This window comes from Tursiops truncatus, chromosome 16 (assembly GCF_011762595.2).
Source record: "Tursiops truncatus isolate mTurTru1 chromosome 16, mTurTru1.mat.Y, whole genome shotgun sequence".
Taxonomy (NCBI): domain Eukaryota; kingdom Metazoa; phylum Chordata; class Mammalia; order Artiodactyla; family Delphinidae; genus Tursiops; species Tursiops truncatus.
In genome coordinates, this window is record NC_047049.1 from 63,450,017 (window position 1) to 63,474,421 (window position 24,405).

At 35.2% G+C, this 24,405-nt stretch overlaps 1 protein-coding gene across 8 annotated transcripts in view; it reads left to right on the top strand.

The window, feature by feature from the left end:
• Positions 1 to 24,405, top strand: part of HERC4 (HECT and RLD domain containing E3 ubiquitin protein ligase 4) — a 234,185-nt gene that overhangs the window by 203,510 nt on the left and 6,270 nt on the right. For 5 of the 8 annotated variants that reach the window (XM_073793536.1, XM_073793537.1, XM_073793535.1 and 2 more), the window contains 8 exons: positions 59 to 82; positions 2,490 to 2,588; positions 4,526 to 4,693; positions 4,920 to 5,063; positions 17,028 to 17,194; positions 17,844 to 17,910; positions 20,336 to 20,418; positions 23,810 to 23,993. In XM_073793536.1, the coding sequence (XP_073649637.1) occupies positions 59 to 82; positions 2,490 to 2,588; positions 4,526 to 4,693; positions 4,920 to 5,063; positions 17,028 to 17,194; positions 17,844 to 17,910; positions 20,336 to 20,418; positions 23,810 to 23,993 (936 nt within the window). Of the gene's footprint in view, positions 1 to 58; positions 83 to 2,489; positions 2,589 to 4,525; positions 4,694 to 4,919; positions 5,064 to 17,027; positions 17,244 to 17,843; positions 17,911 to 20,335; positions 20,419 to 23,809; positions 23,994 to 24,405 lie in introns of those variants that run through there. The other 3 variants (XM_073793538.1, XM_019936185.3, XM_073793540.1) reach the window with 2 other exon arrangements.

The following is a 24,405-nucleotide window of genomic DNA, read 5'->3' on the forward strand; positions in this document are numbered from 1 at the left end:
TTTGGACACTAACAATGCTCTTTCCTCATTACTGTTACGTTCTGCACTGCTGTCTTAGGATGTCAACCATGGATTAACTGAGGTAAGTTTGGTGTAATAAAGTCTCATGTTCAGAGTAAGATATACTCTGTTTTGTCTTAAGTGATTGAAGACCCCAAAGTTCCTCTTTTTTGTGACTTTAAAACATATATATATGTATGTATACATATATATTTTAATGAGTGTATAGAACTTGCCCTGTATAACATTTCAGAGGAATTTTCTGAAGAAAATTAGACCCTCTGCTTTAGTTAGCATTACACCTATATATGATGCCTTTTAACAATGTTTGTCTTAAAATAGTTCCTATCCTCCTAAAGCCTTCCAGTATAAAATTTACGGTGTCCTCAGAATACAAAAAAGCAAACTTATAAAATTTCACAGATGCCTACCCAGAAGGCAGAAAATGTTTTATGTTGGAGAAGTAGAATGATTTTCAATTTTTAAACTAATAATTGACACTCAAAATGGCCATAAAATAGAATAAACTTTCAGTATGGTCATCTCCCTCACTTTGTTTAATGTACTATCTTAATATATAAAGTTCTGGCACTTTGGCTTACATAATCAACAATCCTGAGCCACCTTTTTAATACCTGGGAATGTTGTATTATACTTCTGTTATAGACTTCAGGTTTTGTTGTTTGCTTTGCTTTTTTCACAGCACTTGAACCAATGAAGCATTTAGAAGTAGCTTTAAACTATGGGCCTGACATTGTTTGCTTCCTCATCGTCAAATAGAAGTAGCACATAAAATTATGAAATCAAAGAGTTTTGGAGCCAAAGGGGACTTTAGAAATCATCTCAGTCTTTTAGAGTTTCAGAGTAGTAAAAAGACTTTCTATCATCCATAGCTAGTTAGTGACACAAATACAGGGTGGAGGGTAAACTTGTCATATGAGAAATAGCCAAGAATGATAACTTACTTAAGGGTTAATGTCGCTCAGCATATTGTCTTTCATGTTGAGAACAACAAGTTGATAGTCTTGTGTTCTATACTGATTGGGCACTATTGAATTATTTCATTGTTTTTGATGGCCATAGTTGAAAGAGGCTTAGACAAATTGAAATACATTTAAAAAAAGGTTATTGGGGACTTCCGTGGTGGTCCAGTGGTTAAGACTCCATGCTCCCAATGCAGGGGGCCCAGGTTCGATCCCTGGTCAGGGAACTAGATCCCACATGCCACAACTAAGACCCGGCGCAGCCTAATAAATAAATAAATAAAATAAAAGAAGGCGGTTAGGATGGAGTAGAGCTGGAAACCATATTATTTTCAGGATGGTTGGAAAAACGGCATGTTTAGTGTGGGAAAAAGACATCCTAGGGAGAGCATGGCAGCACGAAGTATCTAAACCATATAAACTTCCCTGCAGGGGCAGAATGAAGACTGAAATAGAAAACGAAGTGATGTATAGAAATGCAGATTCAGACTTAATATAAAGAACTTTCTAAGAACTTAAAAAGAAGAGGATTGTTTCATGGTGTATTAAGTCTTCACTGGAAGCCTTATAATAAGAAGGGGCTCTGTGTCAAGGCTGGCACAAAAATTTTGCTTTGTTGGGTATATGGTAGTATAACATCCTCCAACTGCAAGATCTGTGACTGGCAATTCATAGCTCTTTGTATTTTTCTGCCCTGTTAAAAACTTAGCAATCAATCACTATGTTTTACCTGCTAGGATAAATAATTGTTGATAAGGTGACTAATGTCTGATAATGGTAATAATAGATCAGCTATTACTGATCAACTTTGAAGATTGACAGAAAATAATAATACTAATCGTGCTTATTTTGTAAGTTAAATGAATGAACAGATTGTTGGGCTTATAATAGTGTTGTCCCCCTAATGACCTGGCAGTAAATATCTGTTGAATGAATAAGTAGATTGCTTATCATTGGCCTCACTTGCTAGAGTAGCCCTAACATATAAGAACTGGGAACTGTATTTAACATAGGAGCCCCACATTTAGAATAAATTTGCAGCCTAATTCACTGAAACTTGGAGTTAAGATGTTAAGCAAAAGATACCTGTAATTTACAATTTTATGGATTCTCAAGTATACAGTTATCTCCTAAAATTAGGAATTAGGGTTATTCCAATGCCTCATCTAATTATCAGTAAAAATTCTATATTCAGAAATAAGCCACGTTTTACGTATGGACACCAAAGGGGGAAAGTGGCGGGAGGGGGGGGCGGTGGTGTGATGAAGTGGGAGATTTGGATTGACATGTATACACTAATATGTATAAAATGGATAACTAATAAGAACCTGCTGTATAAAAAATAAAATTAAATTAAAAAAAGAAATAAGCCACATTTTATTTATAATTCCTGAATGACACAAAAGTGAATAAACCAAGAATATGATCAACTTTACACAAGAAATGACAGTACCTACAAGAAGTTACAAACCAATTTGTACTAATAAGCTAATTTTTTATTTCTAGTTGGCAGATATCCCTGTTACAATCTGCACATATCCATTTGTATTTGACGCCCAAGCAAAAACTACTCTGTTACAAACAGATGCAGTCTTACAGATGCAGGTAAAATATTGTATAGTACTAATTTAATTTGAGAGTAGTTTTTGAATTGTTTCTCTGGTGTTTTTTTAAAGTATTTGAAATGTCTTTGGGGATATTTTGTGCCTTTGTGGTCTGTCTTTTGCAAAGCTACTTTTACGGGCTTCCCTGGTGGTGCAGTGGTTGAGAGTCCGCCTGCCAATGCAGGGGACACGGGTTCGTGCCCTGTTCCGGGAAGATCCCACATGCCGCAGAGCGGCTGGGCCCGTGAGCCATGACCGCTGAGCCTTGTGCGTCCGGAGCCTGTGCTCCGCAATGGGAGAGGCCACAGCAGTGAGAGGCCCACATACCAAAAAAAAAAAAAAAAAAGCTACTTTTACCAAAGCACCTTTGGTACCTATGAAGAAGACTGTTGCATGTGAAATGTGTATTCTTATGAGGGATACTTATATATATTTAAAAGGACATAGAATAATTTAGATTTTTATCATTTTATATCTAAAAAATGGTATAATCTTCTTTCATTATAGAAATATACAGTCTTTATAAACAGTTTGACTAGTTTACTTGATAAAATGGTTTGTTTCAAATCTTGCTTTATTATATCTTCCCTATTTATATACTTGGTAAGAGATGAAAATCAGTAGAGGTGAGGTGATGTTAAAAAGTAGGAGGCATTTGATCAGTTGTTAGGAGGAGGGTATGAAATGTCCGTGAAGAACGTTTTAGTAATAAATAAGGTACTTTCCTGAGGTTGGTCATCTCCTCTTCCTCCTCCCCACTGTCCTTCCCCTCCGCCCCCCCACTTTAAGCTGAACTTTCTTTCCTTTATAATGAGAAATTTTAAAACTAGTTTACATTATGACCGTGAAGGACTACAGTAAGTTTGCTTTATCATTTGGACTTGTAAATTTAAAAGTTTTTGAGTTTCTTCCTCTGGTATAGAATATCAGACTATAGAGGCTGAGGACTAAGGATGAGATGAGACCTTGAACACTTAATAGTCTAAAAATGCTTTTTAAAATTACCCCTCCCCCAATTTTGATGGCAATTTTTATTCCTTTAAAATAAATGCGTTTACTATTCTAAATTCTTCCATATATTTAAACAATAATAGTAGGAGAAATTTTAGAGATGTGCTTATTTCCATTTTCATCAACAGAAGAAATAAATATTTTTGTAGGATTCTATACTAACAGCTAGATTGCTAGTTTTTTAGCAATCTTTGTTAAATGCTAAGTTAATCAGGACTTCCTTGGTGGTCCAGTGGTTAAGTCTCTATGCTCCCAATGCAGGGGGCCGGTGTTCGATCCCTGGTCAGGGAGCTAGATCCCACATGCGGCAACAAAGATCCTGTGTGCTGCAACTAAGACTTGGTGCAGCCAAATAAATGAATAAATATTAAAAAAAAAGAGAGAGAAAGAAAGTTAATCACTTGGTGCTTTCAATGTAGGATATTCCATTTTAGAATTAAGAACACAAGGAAAATCATAGGAAAAAAATAAAAGCTTTAAATGGTAAAAGCCAAATGCTTGGTTTGTGAGCATATATGGTGATAACTCTACTAAATGAATTTCTATAAACCTTTTAGTTGGCCAGGCTGTTTCTTTTTCTCTTTAAAGGGTTGTTTTAATGCTGTTTTCTTTTTCTCCTCACTCTCCATCCTAGTTATTTTTTGAGAAACAACAGTGTTCAGATTTATCATAATTATTACAGTTCCATGCTTACTTAGCTTAATGGTATCATCAGTTATACATTACTATAAAAAAATTCAAAAGGATACTCTTTATGCTCAGTTTATTAAGCTCTGATGCTGTGCTGAATACTGTGTTAGGTGCTGTGTGAATTCAGTAGTATAGGAATTATAGGATATCTATAATTAGTAGGTAGAGGTTAGCTTATTCAGTCACAGCAGCTTCTTTATAGCATTGCTATTAAATTTTTACTCTTTTGTTTTCTAGATGGCTATTGACCAGGCCCACAGACAGAATGTCTCCTCTCTTTTTCTCCCAGTGATTGAATCTGTGAATCCTTGCTTAATTCTAGTGGTACGTAGAGAAAATATAGTAGGAGATGCAATGGAAGTCCTTAGGAAAACAAAGAATATAGACTACAAAAAGCCACTCAAGGTAATTTAACATTTTCTTTTGTATAATTGGAACTTTTATTTAGAAAATATGTTTAAAGTTTTCCTGTTCATTTTTAGTGTATCTTTGAATCTTAATAAAATTACATACTTAAAAATTTTTTAGCTATTAATTGCCACGCTTTTATTCGTAATAAATAACGTGTTGTAGGGTTTCCAGAATATACGTTCATTTCTTTACATTCAGTGTTTGCATTAACCTGTTTTAGGTTATATTTGTTGGAGAAGATGCTGTTGATGCAGGAGGGGTACGCAAAGAATTTTTCTTGCTCATCATGAGGGAATTATTGGATCCTAAATATGGCATGTTTAGGTATTATGAAGATTCCAGGCTCATTTGGTTTTCTGATAAGGTAAAAAGTCCAACCGTCTAAATTACTTCTATATCTATCTATCTGTCTGTCTGTCTGTATACACCTATGTATATATACCTATATGTTTCAACTTAGCTCAGTAATAAATAGGAGTTATTACTGGATACCTAACATTTTATTTACAGATCTTCTTTATTACAATTTTAAAAATTATAAACGTTTGGATTCAGAGTCATCAGAACACATTAATGCTTACCACACATTTCAAATTAGCAAAATAAATTACGGAATGGTCATCCTGAAAATGATGTTGACTGTTCTGCTGAGTTAGATTTGAGGATTGAATAAGTACCAGATGAACTTTTCTTCTGGGGAGAATTAATTTATCATTAGGGATCATTGATTTCTCTACCTTATAATTTAGGGCAGAGGTAACTACTCAGCAAACTACAGTCCATGAAAGTTCTTCCCAGCACATAAAGTCAGTGCCTACTCATTTATCTATCGTCCATTGCTACTTTCTAGCTAAAACTGGCAGAGGCAGAGTGGGGAGTTACAACGAGCCCCTATGGCCAACAAAGCCTAAAATATTTACCGTCTGCCCCTTTACAGGAAAAGTTTGCCGGCCCCTGATTTAGAAACTGTAAGTGAAATGGATGGTTCAGTTTGTAGAACTCTGAGTTGAAAGAAATTTGAATTATTTACTGTTTGTTCTAAAAACCTTGATGTATTATTTATTCATTCTTCCAGGAGACTGGCTGTCCTTTGTGATGTTAGCAGTCATGATGATCAGTGCCTAGGCTAGTTAATTTATTAGGGGTGGCAAAATGGTACTACTCTTACTCTAACATTTCTTTTTCATTTTTGTAGCTTGGATACTTACATGTAAAGAAATTTTCTCATATCTGCTATTTAATCCTTATTAGTACAGTTCATATGGGAAAGAATTCTCTCTGTAGTTATTTTTCAAAAGAATTAGCATGCTCCAGTGGTGACAATTCATTTTTTGATTTTGTTTTCGAATATTATTATATATTCATGGACTTAAACATAGTTGATGTTTTTCAGTCTGTTGCAGTTATTATCTTTATTAATATTATCCCACTTTTGTCCAGGGAGAGCTCTTCAACTTGGCACCTGAGTCCTTTTGACACAATCTTAATACTGTTTAGTAGCTTCCTTGCTACCTGGTGTACTTGGTGTGATAAAATGTTCCAGACTTATACATTTATTGCCTAACAATACCAACCTTTCAACCAATATTATGATAACTGAAAATATAGTTGACCCTTGAACAACATGGATTTGACCTGTGTAGGTTCACTTATACGCCGATTTTTTTCAATAAATACATACTGTGATACTATACGGTCCTCAGTTGGTTGAATCTAAGGATGGAGGACTGACTATAAGATTGTACTCAGATTTTCGACAGCACAGGGGATCAGCGCCCCAACCCCTGAGCTGTTCAAGGGTCAACTGTAGTTTTGTTTTGTTTCATTTTTAAGTATTTTGCAGGGTTTTTTTGCCCTTTGAGTATACCCCAGGTGAGATACACAGGCAAATAACTGTGTTTTTTGTTTGTTTGTTTTAACATCTTTATAATAACTGTGTTTTGATATCACTTGAAATTGGTACACTCTGTATCATTATACCAAGTAGATACACACGTAGGTTAACTTGTAGAATTTTTAATTTTTAGGGATTGCTTGTTTAATTTCAATTTAGTTTTATAGTTATATGAAATAGTTACAATAGTTCCAAAGTCAAGTCTACAAAATAACGTATCTAAAAAAGTATAACTTTTGTCTCTACCCCCTCCACTGTACTTCCTCCCTCCTCTTAAAGTTATTCTTTTCAAAAGGAATGTTACAGTTTAACCGTTTTTGAAAAAATAAATATAAGTACGTATGTAGTAGTATACCACATACCAATGTCAGTTTCCTGGTTTTAAGTATGGTTATTTAAGCTGTTATTATTGGGGAAAACTGAGTAAAGAGTACAGAGGAATTTTGTACTATTTGTGTAATTTCTTGTGAGTGTTAAAGTATTTGAAAATAAGAAGTATTTTTAAAAAGAAGTGCTATACTATACATGTTTTTTTCTTCATCAAGAAAGGGTATTTTATTTTACATGAGAAATTAAAGCATGTTTGCATGTTGTTGTGATGAATTACTCAGAAAGTAGAAAATCAGCTATGCAGGAGGGGATATCAGCTGCAGGAGCACAGTCCTTAAATTGTGAAGAAAAGATGCAGATGAGTATGCTAGTGGAGGATTGACTCTAATCAGACACATAGATCCATAATATCATGAGAGAAAGCCAAGTATATATGTAAATACAAATCTTCTGGTAGATTTGATGGTGGGAGGTTGTGCAAGTTCTCTTAGAATTATTTCTACTTTACAGTGAAATAAGACGCAAGTTTGTTAAAAAGTTCGAATAGGGGGAAGGTTGTTGGAGGTTTGAAGAAGAAAGGAGAAAGAGTGAAATAATCACTTAGGGGAGTGGGAAAATAAGATGACCATGTAAATAAATACAGGGTTAGACTGGTGGCATTGGAGGCCCATTTGAAACGTACGTTCATGAATTTTAAAAGGAGACCAATCAACATGGTTGTGTTTATTTTCTTTAGTCACATTTAGCTGCTTAGGTAGAGGTAAAAATGAAACAGACAGTTGATTAACTAGGTTGTGGTTTTAGCAAGTGAGTATAAACAGAAGGGAAGAAAGAGCAGGGGAATGATTGATTATCTTGATGGATTATAGAATTTAAGCTTTGTAAGGAGGAAAATGTAAGGACTTGGTTGGGAGGTGATGATTTTTTAAAAAGTAGTGTGGTTAATGGCTTGTAGTTGCTGGTGGAGTTGAGTTGTAGTGTGAGTCAAAGTATTGGGGGGGGTGAGTTACAAAGTAAGAAATGATGGTCAGATAGGGAATGCTTAAAATTTGGGTGGTTGCATTTAAATATAAAATATGACCATGGGAATGGGTGTCTGAGATGTGATGGGAGGACAAGACGGTTGGAAATTTTTTGTTGGAAAATTGCAGTTTAAGGAACTGAGAGGCTAGTGTGTTGGATGCCTTTTTTGGCCCGGGTATTGAAATCGTCAAAAACGATGGCAGGAATAGTGGTAGAAAAAGAAAGCAAAAGATAGTGCCAGAATCTGTGAATGAGTGCACTGTGAATGTCTTTAGATGTCAGCACAAGGAACAGTAGCAGGGAAAATGGTCAGTTGGCATGTGTTTGACAGAAGCTGGGATTTTAAGAAGGCAAATGGAAGGAGGTCTAGAAGGAGTGAAGAGCCAGGAGACCTCTCTCTAGGCCTGGTTGTATGAGGGGTTGGAAGGTTAAACAAACACCATTTATTATGAGCTGCAGGGGAAACAGCATCTTCAGGAGACAGCCTTGTTCATTTAGAAAAGGGGCAAGGAGAATTTGGAGAAGTTTAGGATATAGGCAGTTTTCCAAATGATAGATTGTGAGTTCCAGAAGAGAGAAGGGGTCTGGTGGAGCAGGGACAGTTAGTAACATTGTGTCAGATTTTAGGGCCTGTACACTGCCACATGGAAGTGGGATTAGGGACAACTTGTGAGTTTTTAGGCCTCCTTTGTTGACAGTTAGGCATGTAAGACATGGTTGAATAGTCCTGATGGCCTCTGAGGTAGGTGGACAATCTGTTCAAATTATGGTCTCTTTCTTGGCGCTGATCTCTTAGGGCAGTTTGTAGTGGTGTAGCAGATAGAATTTGAAGAGTGTCCGTGGGGTGGACGCCTGTCTGCCAGGAACACAAAGAGTTCTATGGGCCTCTATTCAGTTCTGCAGAAAGGTAATGTTTTGAGACCAGGGGAGGGGCAGTCGTAACAAGCTTTATTGTATATCTTTGTGGGTTTTTTTTGGCCGTGCCCTTGCGGCATGCGGGATCTTATTTCCCTAACCAGGGCTCAAACCCATGCCCCCTGCAGTGGAAGTGCGGAGTCCTAACCACTGGACCAGCAGGGAATTCCTTGTGGATCTCTTATACCTTTTCAGTTATATCTTGATTTGGGCAATCGGAGCCCCATAGAGCTGCTCTTCTGTGTACTTTTGACATGTTCCCATTATTCTCTAATTATTCATTACATTTGGTACAGAAAATGTTCCAGGCTCATTTTGTGTTTTCTCTACCCCAGTCCTGGCATTAGCCATTTCTCCTAAGAGCCCTGACTTCTTTAAGTATAAAATGGTATTTAGAAGTCAAGCTCTGGATGCTACGTGTATTCACTGCTACCAAGGAGTCATTGCTTTCAGAGTCTCACAGCAGACAGAACTAGGAACTATATGTATGTATACACACATGGCATACATCTCCTGGATTTCAACATGTATGGATATTTATATATATGTATACATGTACACACACATATTTGTGTGTGTATATATATACATACACACATGTTAAAAACCATGAGATGATACTGACACCTCTAATTCTATACAAACACCACAGAGTTTACTTTAGCCTTCTCCCTTTCCATTTTATGTGACTTAAATCACTAGTGAGAAACTTAACAGCCATCATCTTCCAGGTATTTACTCAGTAAGTAGCTAGTCTTCTGGTTACATTGGCCAAAAGCTTAGCCCCAGACATACTGGACCACCTCCTCAGAGAAGGTGTAGGAAAGAAGGAGGAAGGCAGAGGGCTATATGTTCTTTTTAATTTAATATTATTTTTAATGAGGTAAAATTCACATAACATAAAAGTCATCATTTTAAGAATTTTAAAATGTACAATTCAGTGGCATTTAGTACATTCACAGTGTTGTGCAACCATCACCACTCTCCAGTTCCAGAACATTTCATTACCTCAAAAGGAAACCTGTAGACATTAAGCAGTTTCTCCCCATTTCCTTCTTCCTTCAGTTTCAGACAATCACTGCTTTACTATCTATCTCTGTGGCTTTGTCTATTCTTGATATTTGCTGTTAATGGAAACCATATAGTGTATGGCCTTTGGTGTCTGGCTTCTTTCACTTAGGATAATGTTTCTGAGGCTCATCCATGTTGTATCATGTGTCAGTACTTAATTCCTTTTTATAGTTGAATAATGTTCCATTATATAGATATACCACATTTGTATATTCATTCATCAGTTGATGGACATTTGGGTTGTTTACCTCTTTTGGCTAAATATTATGAATAGTACTGCTGTGAAAACTTGTGTACATGTTATTGTTTGCAGTTATTTTGAGTATATACCTATGAATGGAATTGTTAGGTTATGTGATAATTCTGTTTGACTTTTTGAGGAACCACCGAATTGTTTCCCACAATGGCTATACCATTTTACATTCCCATCAGCAATACATGGGGATTACAATTTCTCTACAATCCTGGTCAACATTTGCCACTTTCCTTTAAAAATATATATATATATGTATGTATGTGTGTATATATATATATATATATATATATATATATATATATATATATATATATATATATTTAAATATATTTTATATATGTATTTCTGTATTTTTCTTATTATGATAGTGGGTATGAAGTGGTATCTCGCTGTGGTTTTTTAAAATTAATTAATTAATTTGTTTATTTTGGCTGCACCGTGTCTTAGTTGTGGCACGTGGGATATTTGCTGCGGCATGTTTACTTGTGGCATGCAGGCTTCTTAGTTGCGGCATGCATGTGGAATCTAGTTCCCTGACCAGGGATTGAACCTGGGGCCCCCTGCATTGGGAGCGTGTAGTCTTACCCACCGGACTACCAGGGAAGTCCCTCTCATTGTGATTTGATTTGCATCCCCTACTGGCTAATGATGTGCTTGTTTGGCCATTTGTATGCCTTCTTTAGCAAAATGTCTTTTTAAGTCTTATACACTTTTTTAATTGGCTTGTTTTTCTTTTTGTTGCTGAGTTTTAGGAGTTCTTTTATGTATTCTGGATGCTAGACCCTTGTCAAATATATGATTTGCAAATATTCTCTCCCAGTGTATGAATTATCTTTTTACTTTCTTGCTAGTGTCCTTTGATAACAAAAGTTTTAAATTTGGGTGAAGTCTTTTTTTTTTTTTTTGTCTATTATGTTATTGCTTGTGCTTTTTGGTGTTATAACTAAGAAACCATGGACAAATTCAGGGTCATGAAGATTTACCCCTGAGTTTTCTTCTAAGAGTTTTATAGTTTTAGCTGTTACATTTAGGTCTTTCATCTATTTTGAGTTCATTTTTGTCCATGGTGTGAGGTAAGAGTTCAACTTCGTTCTTTGCATGTGAATACCTGGTTGTCCCACCATTGTTTGTTAAGTCTTGGCACCCTGTTGAAAATTAATTGACTGTAGCTATAGATTTATTTCTGGACTCTCAATTTTATTCCAGTGGTGTATATGTCTATTCTTATGCCAGTACTACACTGTCTCGTTTACTATAGCTTTGTAGATTTTAAAATTGGAATGTGTGAGTTCTCCCACTTCGTTCTTCTCATTCAAGATTCTTTTGACTATTAGCGGTCCTTTACAATTCTGTATGAATTTTACAGTTAGCTTTTCCATTTCTGCAAAAAAGGCCATTGAGGTTTTGATAGAGAATGCATTGAATCAGTTTGGGAAGTATGGCCACCTTAACAATATTATCTTCTAGTCTATGAACATTAGATGTCTTTCCAGTTATTTAGGTCTTTTAATTTCTTTCAGCAATGTTTTATAGTTTTCAGTGTACAAGTCTTACACTTCCTTGGTTAAATTTATTTCTCAGTATTTTATTCTTTTTGATGCTATCGTGAATGGAATTATTTTATTTTTAGTTCATTGCTACTGTGTAGAAATAGAGCTGATTTTTTGTGTTGATCATGTGCTGAATTCATTTATTAGCACTAATAGTTTGTTTTGTGCATTCTTTAGGATTTCTGTATACAAAATCATGTCATCTATAAATTCAATAGATTTAATTTTACTTCTTTCTTTCCAATTTGTATACCTTTATTTTTTTCTCTTGTCTGATTGCCCCACCTTGAACTTCCAGTATGCTTTCAAATGCACGTGGTGACAGTGGACATGCTTCTCAATTTTTCCTGATCTGAGTGGAATGTCAGCTGTGGGTTTTTCATAAATACCTTGAATCATGTTAAGGAAATTCCCTTCTATGCCTAGTTTACTGAGTTTTTTATCATGAAGGGGTGTTGGATTTTATTCATATGTTTTTTTCTGCATCAGTTGAGATGATCATGTGGTTTCCTTCCTTCATTCCATTATGTGATATATTACATTGGTTGGTTTTCTTATGTTGAACGGCATTGCAGTCCTGGGATAAAGCCCACTTGGTCATGGTGTGTAATCCTGTTAATGTGCTGCTGGATTCAGTTTCCTAGTATTCTGTTGATGATTTTTCTGTTCTTATTTGTAAGGAATACTGCTGTATAGTTTTCTTTTGTGTGTGTGTGTGATGTCGTTGTCTGGCTTTGGTGTCATGGTATACCTGACCTCATAGAATGAGTTAAGAACTGTTTCCTTCTCTTCCATTTCTTGGAAGAGTTTGAGAATGATTGGTGTTAATTCTTCTAAATGTTTGGTAGAATATGGTCTCAGGTTTTTGTTGGTTGGAAGGTTTTTGATTGATGATTCAATCTCTTGTTATAAGTTTCTTTAGGTTTTCTAATTCTTCTAGTGTCAGTTAGTAGTTTGTGTGTTTCTAGGAATTTGTCCATTTCATCTGGATTATCTATTTTGATGGCATGCAGTTATTCATAGTATTCTCTTATAATCCTTTTTATTTCTCTGAGGTTGATAGTAATGTCCACACTTTCGGTCCTGATTTTAGTAAGGACCTCTCTCTTTTTTTCTTGGTCATTCTAGCTAAAGGTTTGTTAATTCTGTTAATCTTTTAAAAGAATCACCTTGGGGCTTCCTTGGTGGCGCAGTGATTGAGAGTCCGCCTGCCGATGCAGGGGACATGGGTTCATGTCCCAGTACGGGAAGATCCCACATGCCACGGAGCAGCTGGGCCCGTGAGCCATGGCTGCTGAGCCTGCGTGTCCGGAGCCTGTGCTCCGCAACAGGAGAGGCCACAACAGTGTGAGGCCCGTGTACCGCCAAAAAAAAAAGAATCACCATTAGGTTTTGTTGCTTTGTGTATTGCTTTTCCATTCTCATTTCATTTATCTCCACTTTAATCTTTATTATTTTCCCCCTCTGCTAGGTTTGGGTTTGGTTTGCTCTTCTTTTTGTAGCTCCTTAGGATATAAAGTTAGGTTATTTATTTGAGAAATTGTTTCTTTTTAATTAATTAATTAATTTTTTTATTTGGCTGCATCAGGTCTTAGTTGTGGCACACAGGATCTTCGTTGCGGTGCGCGGGCCTCTCTCTAGCTGTGGTGCGTGGGCTCAGTAGTTGCAGTGCACGGGCCCAGTAGTTGTGGCACACGGGCTCCAGAGCACGTGGGCTCAGTAGTTGTGGCACGCAGGCTCTCTAGTTACAGCACATGGGCTTAGTTGCCCTGTGGCATGTGAGATCCTCATTCCCCGACCAGGGATCGAACCTACATCCCCTGCATTGGAAGGCAGATCCTTAACCACTGGGCCACCAGGGAAGTCCCCTTGTTTTTAATAGATGTTTACAAATATAAAAACTTCTTTTTGAACACTGCTTTCCCTGCATTCCATAAGTTTTTGTGTGTGTATTTTCATTTTCAGGAGTCTCTTAAGTATTTTCTGATTTCCCTTGTGATGCCTTCTTTGACCCATTGGTTTTTTTAAGAGTGTGTTGTTTAATTTCCACATCTTTGTGACTTTTCCATATTTCCTTCTGATATTGATTTCTAGTTTCATTCCATTATGTTCTGAAAAGATATATTTTATGATTTTAATCTTCTTAAATGTAGTCTTTTAAAATTTATTGTTTTTCTTTGTTTCCCATAATACCTCTTATTCATCCAGTTTTCTTGTGTTTGTTTCTTTTGTCTTTTTCTTGTGGTTCTTGGCTGTTTATTATTTTAGAGTGTGACACTGAAATGCTACCTAGATACTTTATGTGTATGGGCACTGTGTACTGGCCCTATTCATAGAGTGATTAGGTGGGAGCCTCTCAAGGGCGAACCCTCAAATGTCAGCATATATAAGTTTTTTATTCTTTGTGTTTACAGGAAAGGTTGTAGCCCTGGCTGTCAGTGTTCTAGTAGTGTTCCAAACACTGCAAAGGGAAGCTAGGATTCTCACTGTTCACTGTACAGACCTTCATTTTAATCCCTTTGTTTTTCTTTTTTTTCTTTTTTTTTTTTTGCGGTACGCGTGCCTCCCACCACTGTGGCCTCTCCCGTTGCGGAGCACAGGCTCCGGACGCTCAGGCTCGGCGGCCATGGCTCACGGACCCAGCCGCTCCACGGCACGTGGGATCCTCCCGGACCGGGGCACGAACCTGCGTCCCCTGCATCGGCAGGCGGACCCTCAACCACTGCGCCACCAGGGAAGCCCGATCCCTTTGTTTAAGGCAGCACCCTGACCATCAGCTACCTCAGATTTCAGAGCCTCTTTAGTTCATCCTTTCCAAAAAGGCAACAGCCTTTCCACCAAGCATCCTATTTTCAACCCCACTCTGATACCTCTTTCAGATTCTTATGTTTTACTAACTGAGCTACCTGGACTACCTCTGACTTTACAGGTATTAATTGGTACTTCCAGTTCCTGAGCCTACAGGACAGATGAACTTGTTTTTTACTGGCTTTCCTCTAAAAGCTACTGTTTCAGTTTTTTCTGCTTTACCGAAACAGACAAGCTATCCATTTACTTCTCATATTTTGAAATATTGAAATCTCTTTAGTGCTATTAAAACCCTCCCCTATTCTTTTTTTCTTGTGGGTTTATGCCATTTTTAATTCTTTATTCTCACTTAGAGGGATTTCTGGAAGAAGAGAGATTAACACATATTCAGTCTGCCCTACTTAAGAAGGACTTTCTAAACTTCAACATAATGTAGGACATCACAGAAGAAAAAGTTTAATTTGACCAATGAAAAATATGATATAACAAAACATAAAAAGCATATATGTAACAAAGATGACACAGGGTAATAACCCTGACATATGATGAATTCAGATACAAATATATAAGTAAACACTAGCCCCCAAAAGATAAATGGGCCAAGTATACAAAGAGGCATTTCACAAACACACAAATCCCTAATTTTCAGTATCACTAATAGTAAAAAATATATAGTAAAACAAGTTGTCATTTTTTTAACTCAGAAATATGTTTTATGTGTCTGTGGTATGTGTATGCAGATGAAAATGTGGAAAGATAGTCATTTTCCTGGACTACAAATGGCGGTACAAACTAGAACAGTTGTGGAGGAAAAGAGTTTGATAGTATGCTTAACTTTCCTTTGACTTTGAAATTCTTCCTTGCAAAGCAGAATTTCTTCTAAGGAGGTATTCCAAGCTACGGACCAAAATATATGCAAAAAAGATGCCCATCTTCTTTTGAAAATTACTAGCTAATTCGAATAATATTTATTGAGCCTTCACTGTGTGCTTCAGGAACTGTGCTAAAAGTATTTTACATACATTATTCCACTTAATCCTCACAACAACCATATGAAATTAATACTACTTTTATCTTGAAAACAGTGAGGCTAGATAATGAATGAACCAGGTCTGGAGCCCCAGATCTAGTTTAAAAATTGTTTGCTCTTAATTGTCATGCTTACTGAATTTCCTGTGACCATATGTTAATTCTCTAAAGATTACTGGGGTGGGACAGGTGAGGGGAATAGCATTGTTTTTAATATTTTAATAATCTAAATGTCCAACTATAGTTAAAATAGCTAACTTAGTAAGCCATGGAACTTTTATATGATATAATATGCAACCATTAAAAATTGTGTTCTGGGGCTTCCCTGGTGGCGCAGTGGTTGAGAGTCCGCCTGCCGATGCAGGGGACGCGGGTTCGTGCCCCGGTCCGGGAAGATCCCACATGCCACGGAGCGGCTGGGCCCGTGAGCCATGGCCGCTGAGCCTGCGCGTCCGGAGCCTGTACTCCGCAACGGGAGAGGCCACAACAGTGAGAGGCCCGCGTACCGCAAAAAAAAAAAAAAAAAAAAAAAAAAAAAAAAAAATTGTGTTCTGGAAGAATTTTTTTTGTAATTAATTAATTTATTTTTGGCTGCTTTGGGTCTTTGTTGCTGCGCTCAGGCTTTCTCTAGTTGCAATGAGCAGGGGCTACTCTTCATTGTGGTGCGTGGGCTTCTCACTGCAGTGACTTCTTTTATTGTGGAGCATAGGCTCTAGGCACGTGGGCTCTAGAGCACAGGCTCAGTAGTTGTGGCGCATGGGCTTAGTTGCTCTGCGGCATGTGGGATCTTCCCGGACCAGGGCTCGAACCCGTGTCCTGGATTAGCAGGTGGATTCTTAACCACTGCGCCACCAGGGAGGTCCTGGAAGAATATTTAATGACATAAGAAAATACTTGTGTTGTAATTAGAAAAATGAGAAAGCCTTAAGTATAATGTTTTAAATTATTTTTCTGAACTTATAGTAGATGGAAATACATTAAAAAAATTTTAAGTCGTTGTTTTTGGGTGTTTCTAAGTGATTGGATTACAGGTGTTTAATTCATTTTCTTCTTTAGGTTTTTTATTTTCCAAATTTTGAATGTGTATAATTTTTTAAATCAGAAAAAATGTTCTAGTAATCATTTCATTTATTAATGTAATGCTTAAAGATGTGAAAACGATTCTATTTCTGGGGAAAAAGCCAGTTGTGAAATTATATATTTAGTATCATCTCAACTAAATTTTAATTTTGTTTGTCCCAGAAAATACGTTGAATGCAAATGTGCAAAAATACTAACAGTGGTATTGTCCCAGGGAGATGGGAATGAGAATGAACTTCTTTCCTATTATTCATTACTTTTTTCTGTGTCTCCAAAATTTTCTACCACAAGTATGTGTTTTTGTAATCAGAGAAAGTTTAATGTTTTAACTTGGAGAACAAGTCTTTACTTATTTTTCCCTTATAATTTTAGACATTTGAAGACAGTGATTTGTTCCACTTGATTGGTGTTATCTGTGGATTAGCAATTTATAATTTTACTATTGTGGACCTCCATTTTCCTTTGGCTTTGTATAAGAAACTGCTAAAAAAGAAGCCATCTCTGGATGATTTGAAAGAACTAATGCCTGATGTTGGGAGGTTAGTTGTAAAAAGTGGCAAGAGTGGGGTTTAGAAAATAGGAAATGGGGAATGTCCAGAAGCTTTCCTTTTAGGAATAATTATGTTTCTGTTGTTCTTGTTGAATTTCCAAAATAAACTAATAGCCCTTCTAATAAAGGAAAACCCATTGTGTTACTCAGACTGAGAATTTTCTGCTGAAAGCGTTATGTGTATAAAACCATGTACTGAATTTTTAGTTTAACAATACTTTGTGAATATCTGATAATAAATTTAGGAAGGTAATGTTTCCTGAATGTAGTTAAATGATTTATTTGGACTTTTACTTCTAATCACCTTCATTCCTACATGTAATATGTAAAGTTTCTTTTTATTTATTACATAAAATGGAATAAAAATTGTATATAAATAAGAACAAGTGTTGAAAATAGGTGGATACATGTTTTTGTATTCAAAGCAGGAGATGAAAGCCTTAGAGTAGGTTGCTTTTTCTTCAGCATTGTTTATAAGTTTTCCATTGTACATCCACCATTCTGAAACAAATATAAAAGTACAAATTAACAAAAGGATTTGATCAAGAATGAATGAAAATATATACTTAGTCATAAGCAAAATAGTCAAAATACTCAATAATATTTTACTTCAAAGAAACATATATATTGTTTTTCAGAAGCATGCAACAGTTACTGGATTATCCAGAAGATGATGTTGAGGAAACATTTTGTCTTAATTTTACGGTAAGATGAAAAGACATAGAGTAGCCTGCGTGTTCATCATCCCTTTTTATTTATCAGCTGTGCCTTATGGTTTTTCTTTATTTTAATGGATGGTATTCTTAAAGAACCCTTTAGCTAACATTTATTGAGCATTAACTATATGCTAGTCACAGTACATGCATTATTTCATTTAATCCTCATAATCCCAAGAGATGGGTATTATTATCCTTATTTTACATATAAAGAAAACTGAAAACAGTCATCACACTTCAGAGATAGTATTTGTATCCAGCTCTGTGACTTCAAAGCCTATGTTGTTTAACATTATACTAAAGATCTTTACAAATACAAGGGGTCCTCTTTATTAAAGTGTTCATTTTTTGAGTCTGCAGTTACAAGAATGTTTAGAGAAGCATAGGTTATTGTAACATGAAAATATTCACTAATGAATTTGCCACCTAAAAGATTAATTCCCACTCAGATATCCCTTTCACACTAACATTCATCCTTGCCTATTTAGTCTTACGGTTGGATGCAATACAAATACAAATACATTGGAATATTATTTGGAAGATGAAATTGCAAATCTTGTAAAAGATGCAGAACTTAATTCTCTGAGAGGGGTGTTCAGTAAATCATCCAGTTACATGCAAAGACATTGACAAATGAGAATCTGGCAGAAGTAGACTAGTTGACAACTAAAGAAGAGAAAATCAGGAAGGATTATAAGTCACTTCAGAAGTAACAATTTCAGTATTATAAATTAGACTCTTGGGAAAATGGTAAAACCTTCAGTTTTTCTTTTTTTATGTCTTTTCAAAAACTTTGTTTGTCCCCCACCCCTAAACAGTTCTCTTTATGTTTTTATGGTCAAAGCTGACAAAAGATACCATATTCCACTATCACACAACTTGCCAAAAAATTATGTGCCCCCTCAATAAAGTTTATCCATTCTTTGATCATTTTAAGAATTGGCACATAGTTTAGTTGTAAGAAAATTTGATAGATTTAGGGGAAATAAGTTAATTTATTTTAGTAATGTTTAATAGTTTTCAAGAAAAAAAATTCTCCTTGGACTTCTGTTTACTATTAAATTTTAGTTCTCCTTTTCAGTTGATTCACTTATAACCATGTCAGTTATCATTGAATCTTTACTGTTCATCTCAATTGACTGAAACATTGGGTTCCAAGCAGTTTAATTTCTGATTTATCAATCACCAAGTTTGTGAATGCTTAGTATATCTAAGAACTGTGGTAATTGAAACATTCCTTCCTACTACCATTTCTTTCCCAGACGTTCAGTGGCTCTTTATTACTTGCAGAATAATAGCTTTATAATGGACTTAAAAGACCTTTGTAATCTGGCTTTCTTTCTAACTTTCATTGTATCCTTCCATTCATACTGCATTTTGTCATGTCTCACAATATTCTTTTATATACCTTACCATCCCTGCTTTTTAGGGGCATACTTTTTTTTGATATTTGCTCTTATATCTATTCTTTTGTTCAATCTCTGTACTCAGTCAGAAATTTCCACCCTCTCCTAATCTTTCAGAGCCCTACTTACCCTTCCAGGTGCTTTTCAAATGACATTTCTTCCTCAAGGTTTTTAATACTTCCTCTAGTTAGAAGTAAGTTTTCTTTCTTCTGTGGTCTGGTAGTATTTTGTTCATGTCTGTATTATAGCATTGATTTTATTATAATGAGTTGTTTACATATCACATTTCTCCTCTTTCATTAAATAGTAAACTCCAGAGCAGGGATTTATTCATCTCTTATCATCCCACTCCCACCATAGTGTTTTATAGACAACAGATACTAAAAAAAAATGTTTTAAAAGAAGAGGATAATATTCCAAAAAAAAGGGAATAGGAAGAAGAAAGATTCAAAGGTGGGAATGGTAACATTAGGAAAATGAGTACACTAGTAGGGGAAATTAAAAGTTTCAAAATAACCGACTCTTTATAGACCAAATTAATGGCAAACTGGAAGAACAACTTGTAATTAAGAATGCAGCAAGGAAGAATTCAAGAGTAGCAGCTATCATGTGGGAAGAATGCATAGCTAGTCTAAACTGAATGCATTCTGACTTTGAGTCTTTCATTTGTCCGTGGAAAACATCCTTTCTAATATTTTACTCCTGTAGTGACCCTTCTGAAGTTTTACACATGATAAATACTCAGTTTCCTGTTTTTAACAAACCAAACACTTGTTGATTTGTAATTAGTTAGTCAAGGTAGGATTTCAAACTGCCAGAGAAGATGAAGATTTCTAGTTGTGGCTTTATGCAGAATTCACAAATAAGCTTATGGTAGCAGAATTTTACTGCAAATTTATTACTTCTTATATTTAATGAGAGAAAGGTAGATTATAATAATAGGTTATTAAAATAATCTAATAAGTTTTGAGTCTGACATTGACTTTTTTTAAAAATTTAAATTAATAGATCACAGTTGAAAACTTTGGTGCAACAGAAGTGAAAGAACTGGTTCTAAATGGTGCAGACACAGCTGTTAACAAACAAAATCGGTAAGTGAATTATAAGCAGCATCAGTGGTAGTAAAAAGATTCAGTAGGCATTTTCTTCTGTATTTAGAAATATGTCACAACCTTAAGTTTTTACTCAGATAAAACTTATTTTGAATGGTAAGGACGTAATTAATCTTCCTTTTGCTCCTTTTAAGACATTAATAAAGGGATTAAAAGATCATTAACAACAAGAACAAAGAGAAGGGAGAGGAGACAACAGCAAACTCGTTTTTGGAAGCTAGAAGCCAGTGGTGCCTAACTTCAGCCAGCCAGAAAAAGCTGCAACATAAGATGGACTGGGAACCAAGAAGGCAGACAGTTCATATTGCAGAACAGAGGCCTCAGGCACTGAGAATAAAAAACAGGTTAAAATGTGTATGTCTGTGGAGTTTAAGGGGAAGCTGGAAACAGAAAGATTGGCTGTTATAAGAAGCAGTTAGAAACCTATTTCCCTTAGTACACAAGTAGCTGGCAACTTCCCCTCTCCAGCCTAGGCAGATTGGAAACTTACATTCTGGGGAGATTGAACTAAAGGAACTGTGGATTTGAGGGCAGTTAGGTACAGCCAGGGACAAAGTGCTGAAATGAAAACAGGGAGATTAAGTGACAGTCTACAGCTCCCTCCTCCTTGACACTCTATATTGGAGGATTCTTCTCTGGGAAAACTGCCTAACTTTTAAATGTAAGTGAATAACCAAAGATCAGTAGACATTTAAGAAAGGACCAAAACAGTGAAAAAGAATGCCAAGGAAACACAAACAGTATAGGATGAAAAACAAAACTTCAATGAAAATTGAAATCAGTATCCTCAAGATGGTAAGAGTAGCTTCCATAAGGATACTATTAAAAACTGAAAAAAATTCACTGAAGGAAATGGAATGAATGAAATTTGTCAAAGAAATGGTACGAAAAAAAACTTCCCAGAACTGGATGACATGCCTTTTAAGATGGAAAGCATGTGAACTGAAAAAACATATGCCAAAGCAAAAATACATGAAATTTCAAAACCCAAAGAAAAAGGGACCCTAAAACCTTTCAGAAAAAAAAAAAGCAGACCATACGCAAAGAATTAAGAATCAAAATAACATCAGGCTTCTAAAGAATGACACTGAAGCTAGGAGATCAAAATTCTGGGAAAAAAATTATTTTTAACATAGAATTCTATATTGAAACTATCAAGTATGTGGTGTATAAGAACATTTTTATACATGCAGAGTCTCAGAGAATTTACTTCCAGCGCATTTTTCTTAAGAATGTGTGGAGGATGTGTCCTACCAAAACAAGGAATTGAACCAAGAACGAGGAAGACAGGGGATCCAAAAAAAAACAAATAGAGACAAAGAGGAACAGCAGTGTGTACATGATTTAGAAAGAGCAGTCAGTCTGCGGTAGATCAAGAAGATGGAGGGCTCCAGGAGGAATGTCTTCAGGAGAAAAATGCAACCTAAAATATTTGAATGAATCTAGAGGAGATTGACATTTCTGTTGAAGTTGGAGATGAGGTAGCAACCTAAGGGAAACAAAAATTCTTTTTAAGAAAAGTAATCATAGAATACTCCCTAGCTGAATATTTATAATCATAAAAATGTTAATAAATATTGAACCAATATTCATTATTCACTGCATCAGATAATATTTATAACTGTAAATCAAGGAATAACAATAGAACTGTGTTGTTGAAGTTTGAAGGTAAATATCAGAAGGAATAGCAAAAATAGTTAACAAATAGTTTTCTTCAAATTGCCAGGGACTTGATCCAAATGATTATAATCCTGATTCTACTACTTAGAAGCTGTATAACTAAGTTTAGGTAAATTAGTTTATGTCTCCATGCCTCATAGTCTCTTTTTCCATAAAATGGGATGATAAATTATACATACTTCATGGGGTTATTTTGAGGATTAAATGAGGCGATAATTTTAAAATGCTTAGAGTAGTACCTAGCACATGTATGTGCTCAGTAAATGTTGGCTGTTAGGATTATTACTGTTTGACATTTTAAAATGTATATACTTCTACTTTGATAAAAAATAAAGCTGTTTTAAAAATAATGTGAAAATAATTTAGGTCTTTCTACTTACCCTTTAAAAAAAAGCTTGGTTTTGAAAAACTTTGACTATGATTTAGAAAGATTGTTTTTTTCAGCTTTTAAAGTTTCTATTGTTGGACTAATTCTTTAAGTTTCTAACAAATATTGTTTCCCATAGGTTATTTAGAAGTAATTTAAAGAATTTTGATCTTTGTACTGCCAGTCCTAGTTACATAATGAAAGTGTTGAAGGCAAAAATGTTAGCCCATAAAACAATTTAACCTTTTGTACTTAAGAGACTTAACTAGTATAAATTTGACTTTCTCATTAGATTAATTATAAAATTATGCATTACAAAATTACCTGTTTCTTCTCATCAGAACCTTATGCTGATAAGCATATGCTATTATTAATTTTTCCTTAGGGCCACCCAGTTTTATAATATCCTCCTTTAACCTTTTTTTTTCCCTCTTTGTAAATTCAGTTTGGTATTATTTTAAACTTTGCTAAAATGATTATCTGTAGATGACTAAATTTACCAGTATTCCCATTTATAGAATCATCCTTTTTAATTTGGAAAACAGGAGTATGAAATATCAAAATCCTCTAGTACCCATTCTCATTATTGGTTTGACCAGATAGCTCATAAAGTGTTTGTGGCTAACAGAACAAATTGAATAAAATTGTAGTTCTAATTACTGGGTAAAGGGGTTTCCTTTTGTATCATAACAGGAAGAAAAGCATCCAAAGTGTTCATGTGTATGTGTGTATTTATATGTATGTGCACATACATTTGAAAAGAAACTGCACTTGTAATCTTTAATGATTATCCTTAAAGAATACTTAGTGTCCCTCTTGGGTTTTTAGTTTTTTAAATAAATTGTGTTATCAGATTCCTTGAAACCCAAGGAAGAACAGACTGTAGTCTGTCAAATAGTCTGAATCCCAAAGCTCTCATTTTTTTTTGTCACCTAGTATTTTTAAGAGGTTATTCTTTTTAGGGATGTATGTGGAATGGTACGTATAAATTCTGAATAATTTGTGAATTTAAAAATTTTTTATAGCCATTTGTATCATCATTCTCCCCATTAGGAAATGAAATCTTTCACTTAGAAATAGCCTAAGAATGGCTGTAAATGAGAGATTGTACATGCCTCATAGATATACCAGATTTTTGTATAGAAAGAATAATAGACTTCTTCATAAAGACTTTGTCCCTTTGAACCTTATTCATACTTTCTCAGTTTTATACATAAGTAGCAAAAAGTACAGCTGCATTCAAAGTTTTAATAAGACTTCAATATGTATTCTCTATAAAAAATGATTTTTATATTCTGTGCATGTGTGCTTTTTCATTTCCAGGCAGGAGTTTGTTGATGCTTATGTGGATTACATATTCAATAAATCAGTGGCTTCCTTATTTGATGCTTTTCATGCGGGCTTTCATAAGGTCTGTGGAGGAAAAGTCCTTCAGCTCTTCCAGCCTAATGAACTACAAGCAATGGTTATTGGAAATACAAATTATGACTGGAAGGAACTGGAAAAGGTAGGGGAAAACAAATCTCTGATATTGTTTAAATGGAAAGGCAAAAGGAAAACATGGCTTGTTGATGGAAATCTTGCTCTTTCATTTATTATTTTCCATTTTACACTATTTAGTACTATCGTTTTTATAGGAAAACACTGTACCCTTCTTACTCCACAATGAATGAATTTTAATTGTATGAATTAGATAGCATTTTTATATCTCTGGTATTGGTGGTATTCATATAGAAAAATATTATCTATGACAGAGGCTGAATAGAAGCCCCAGCTAAAACTTAATGGGCTTTCATTCTGCCTCAATCCTAGGAAAACCATTATGAAAAGCACTCACAGTGATTAAGATCTTTGTTTCCTTTTTTTCTGATTAGTCTCAATGTTAAGTTTTTTATCAGAGAATAAATAATACTCATGAT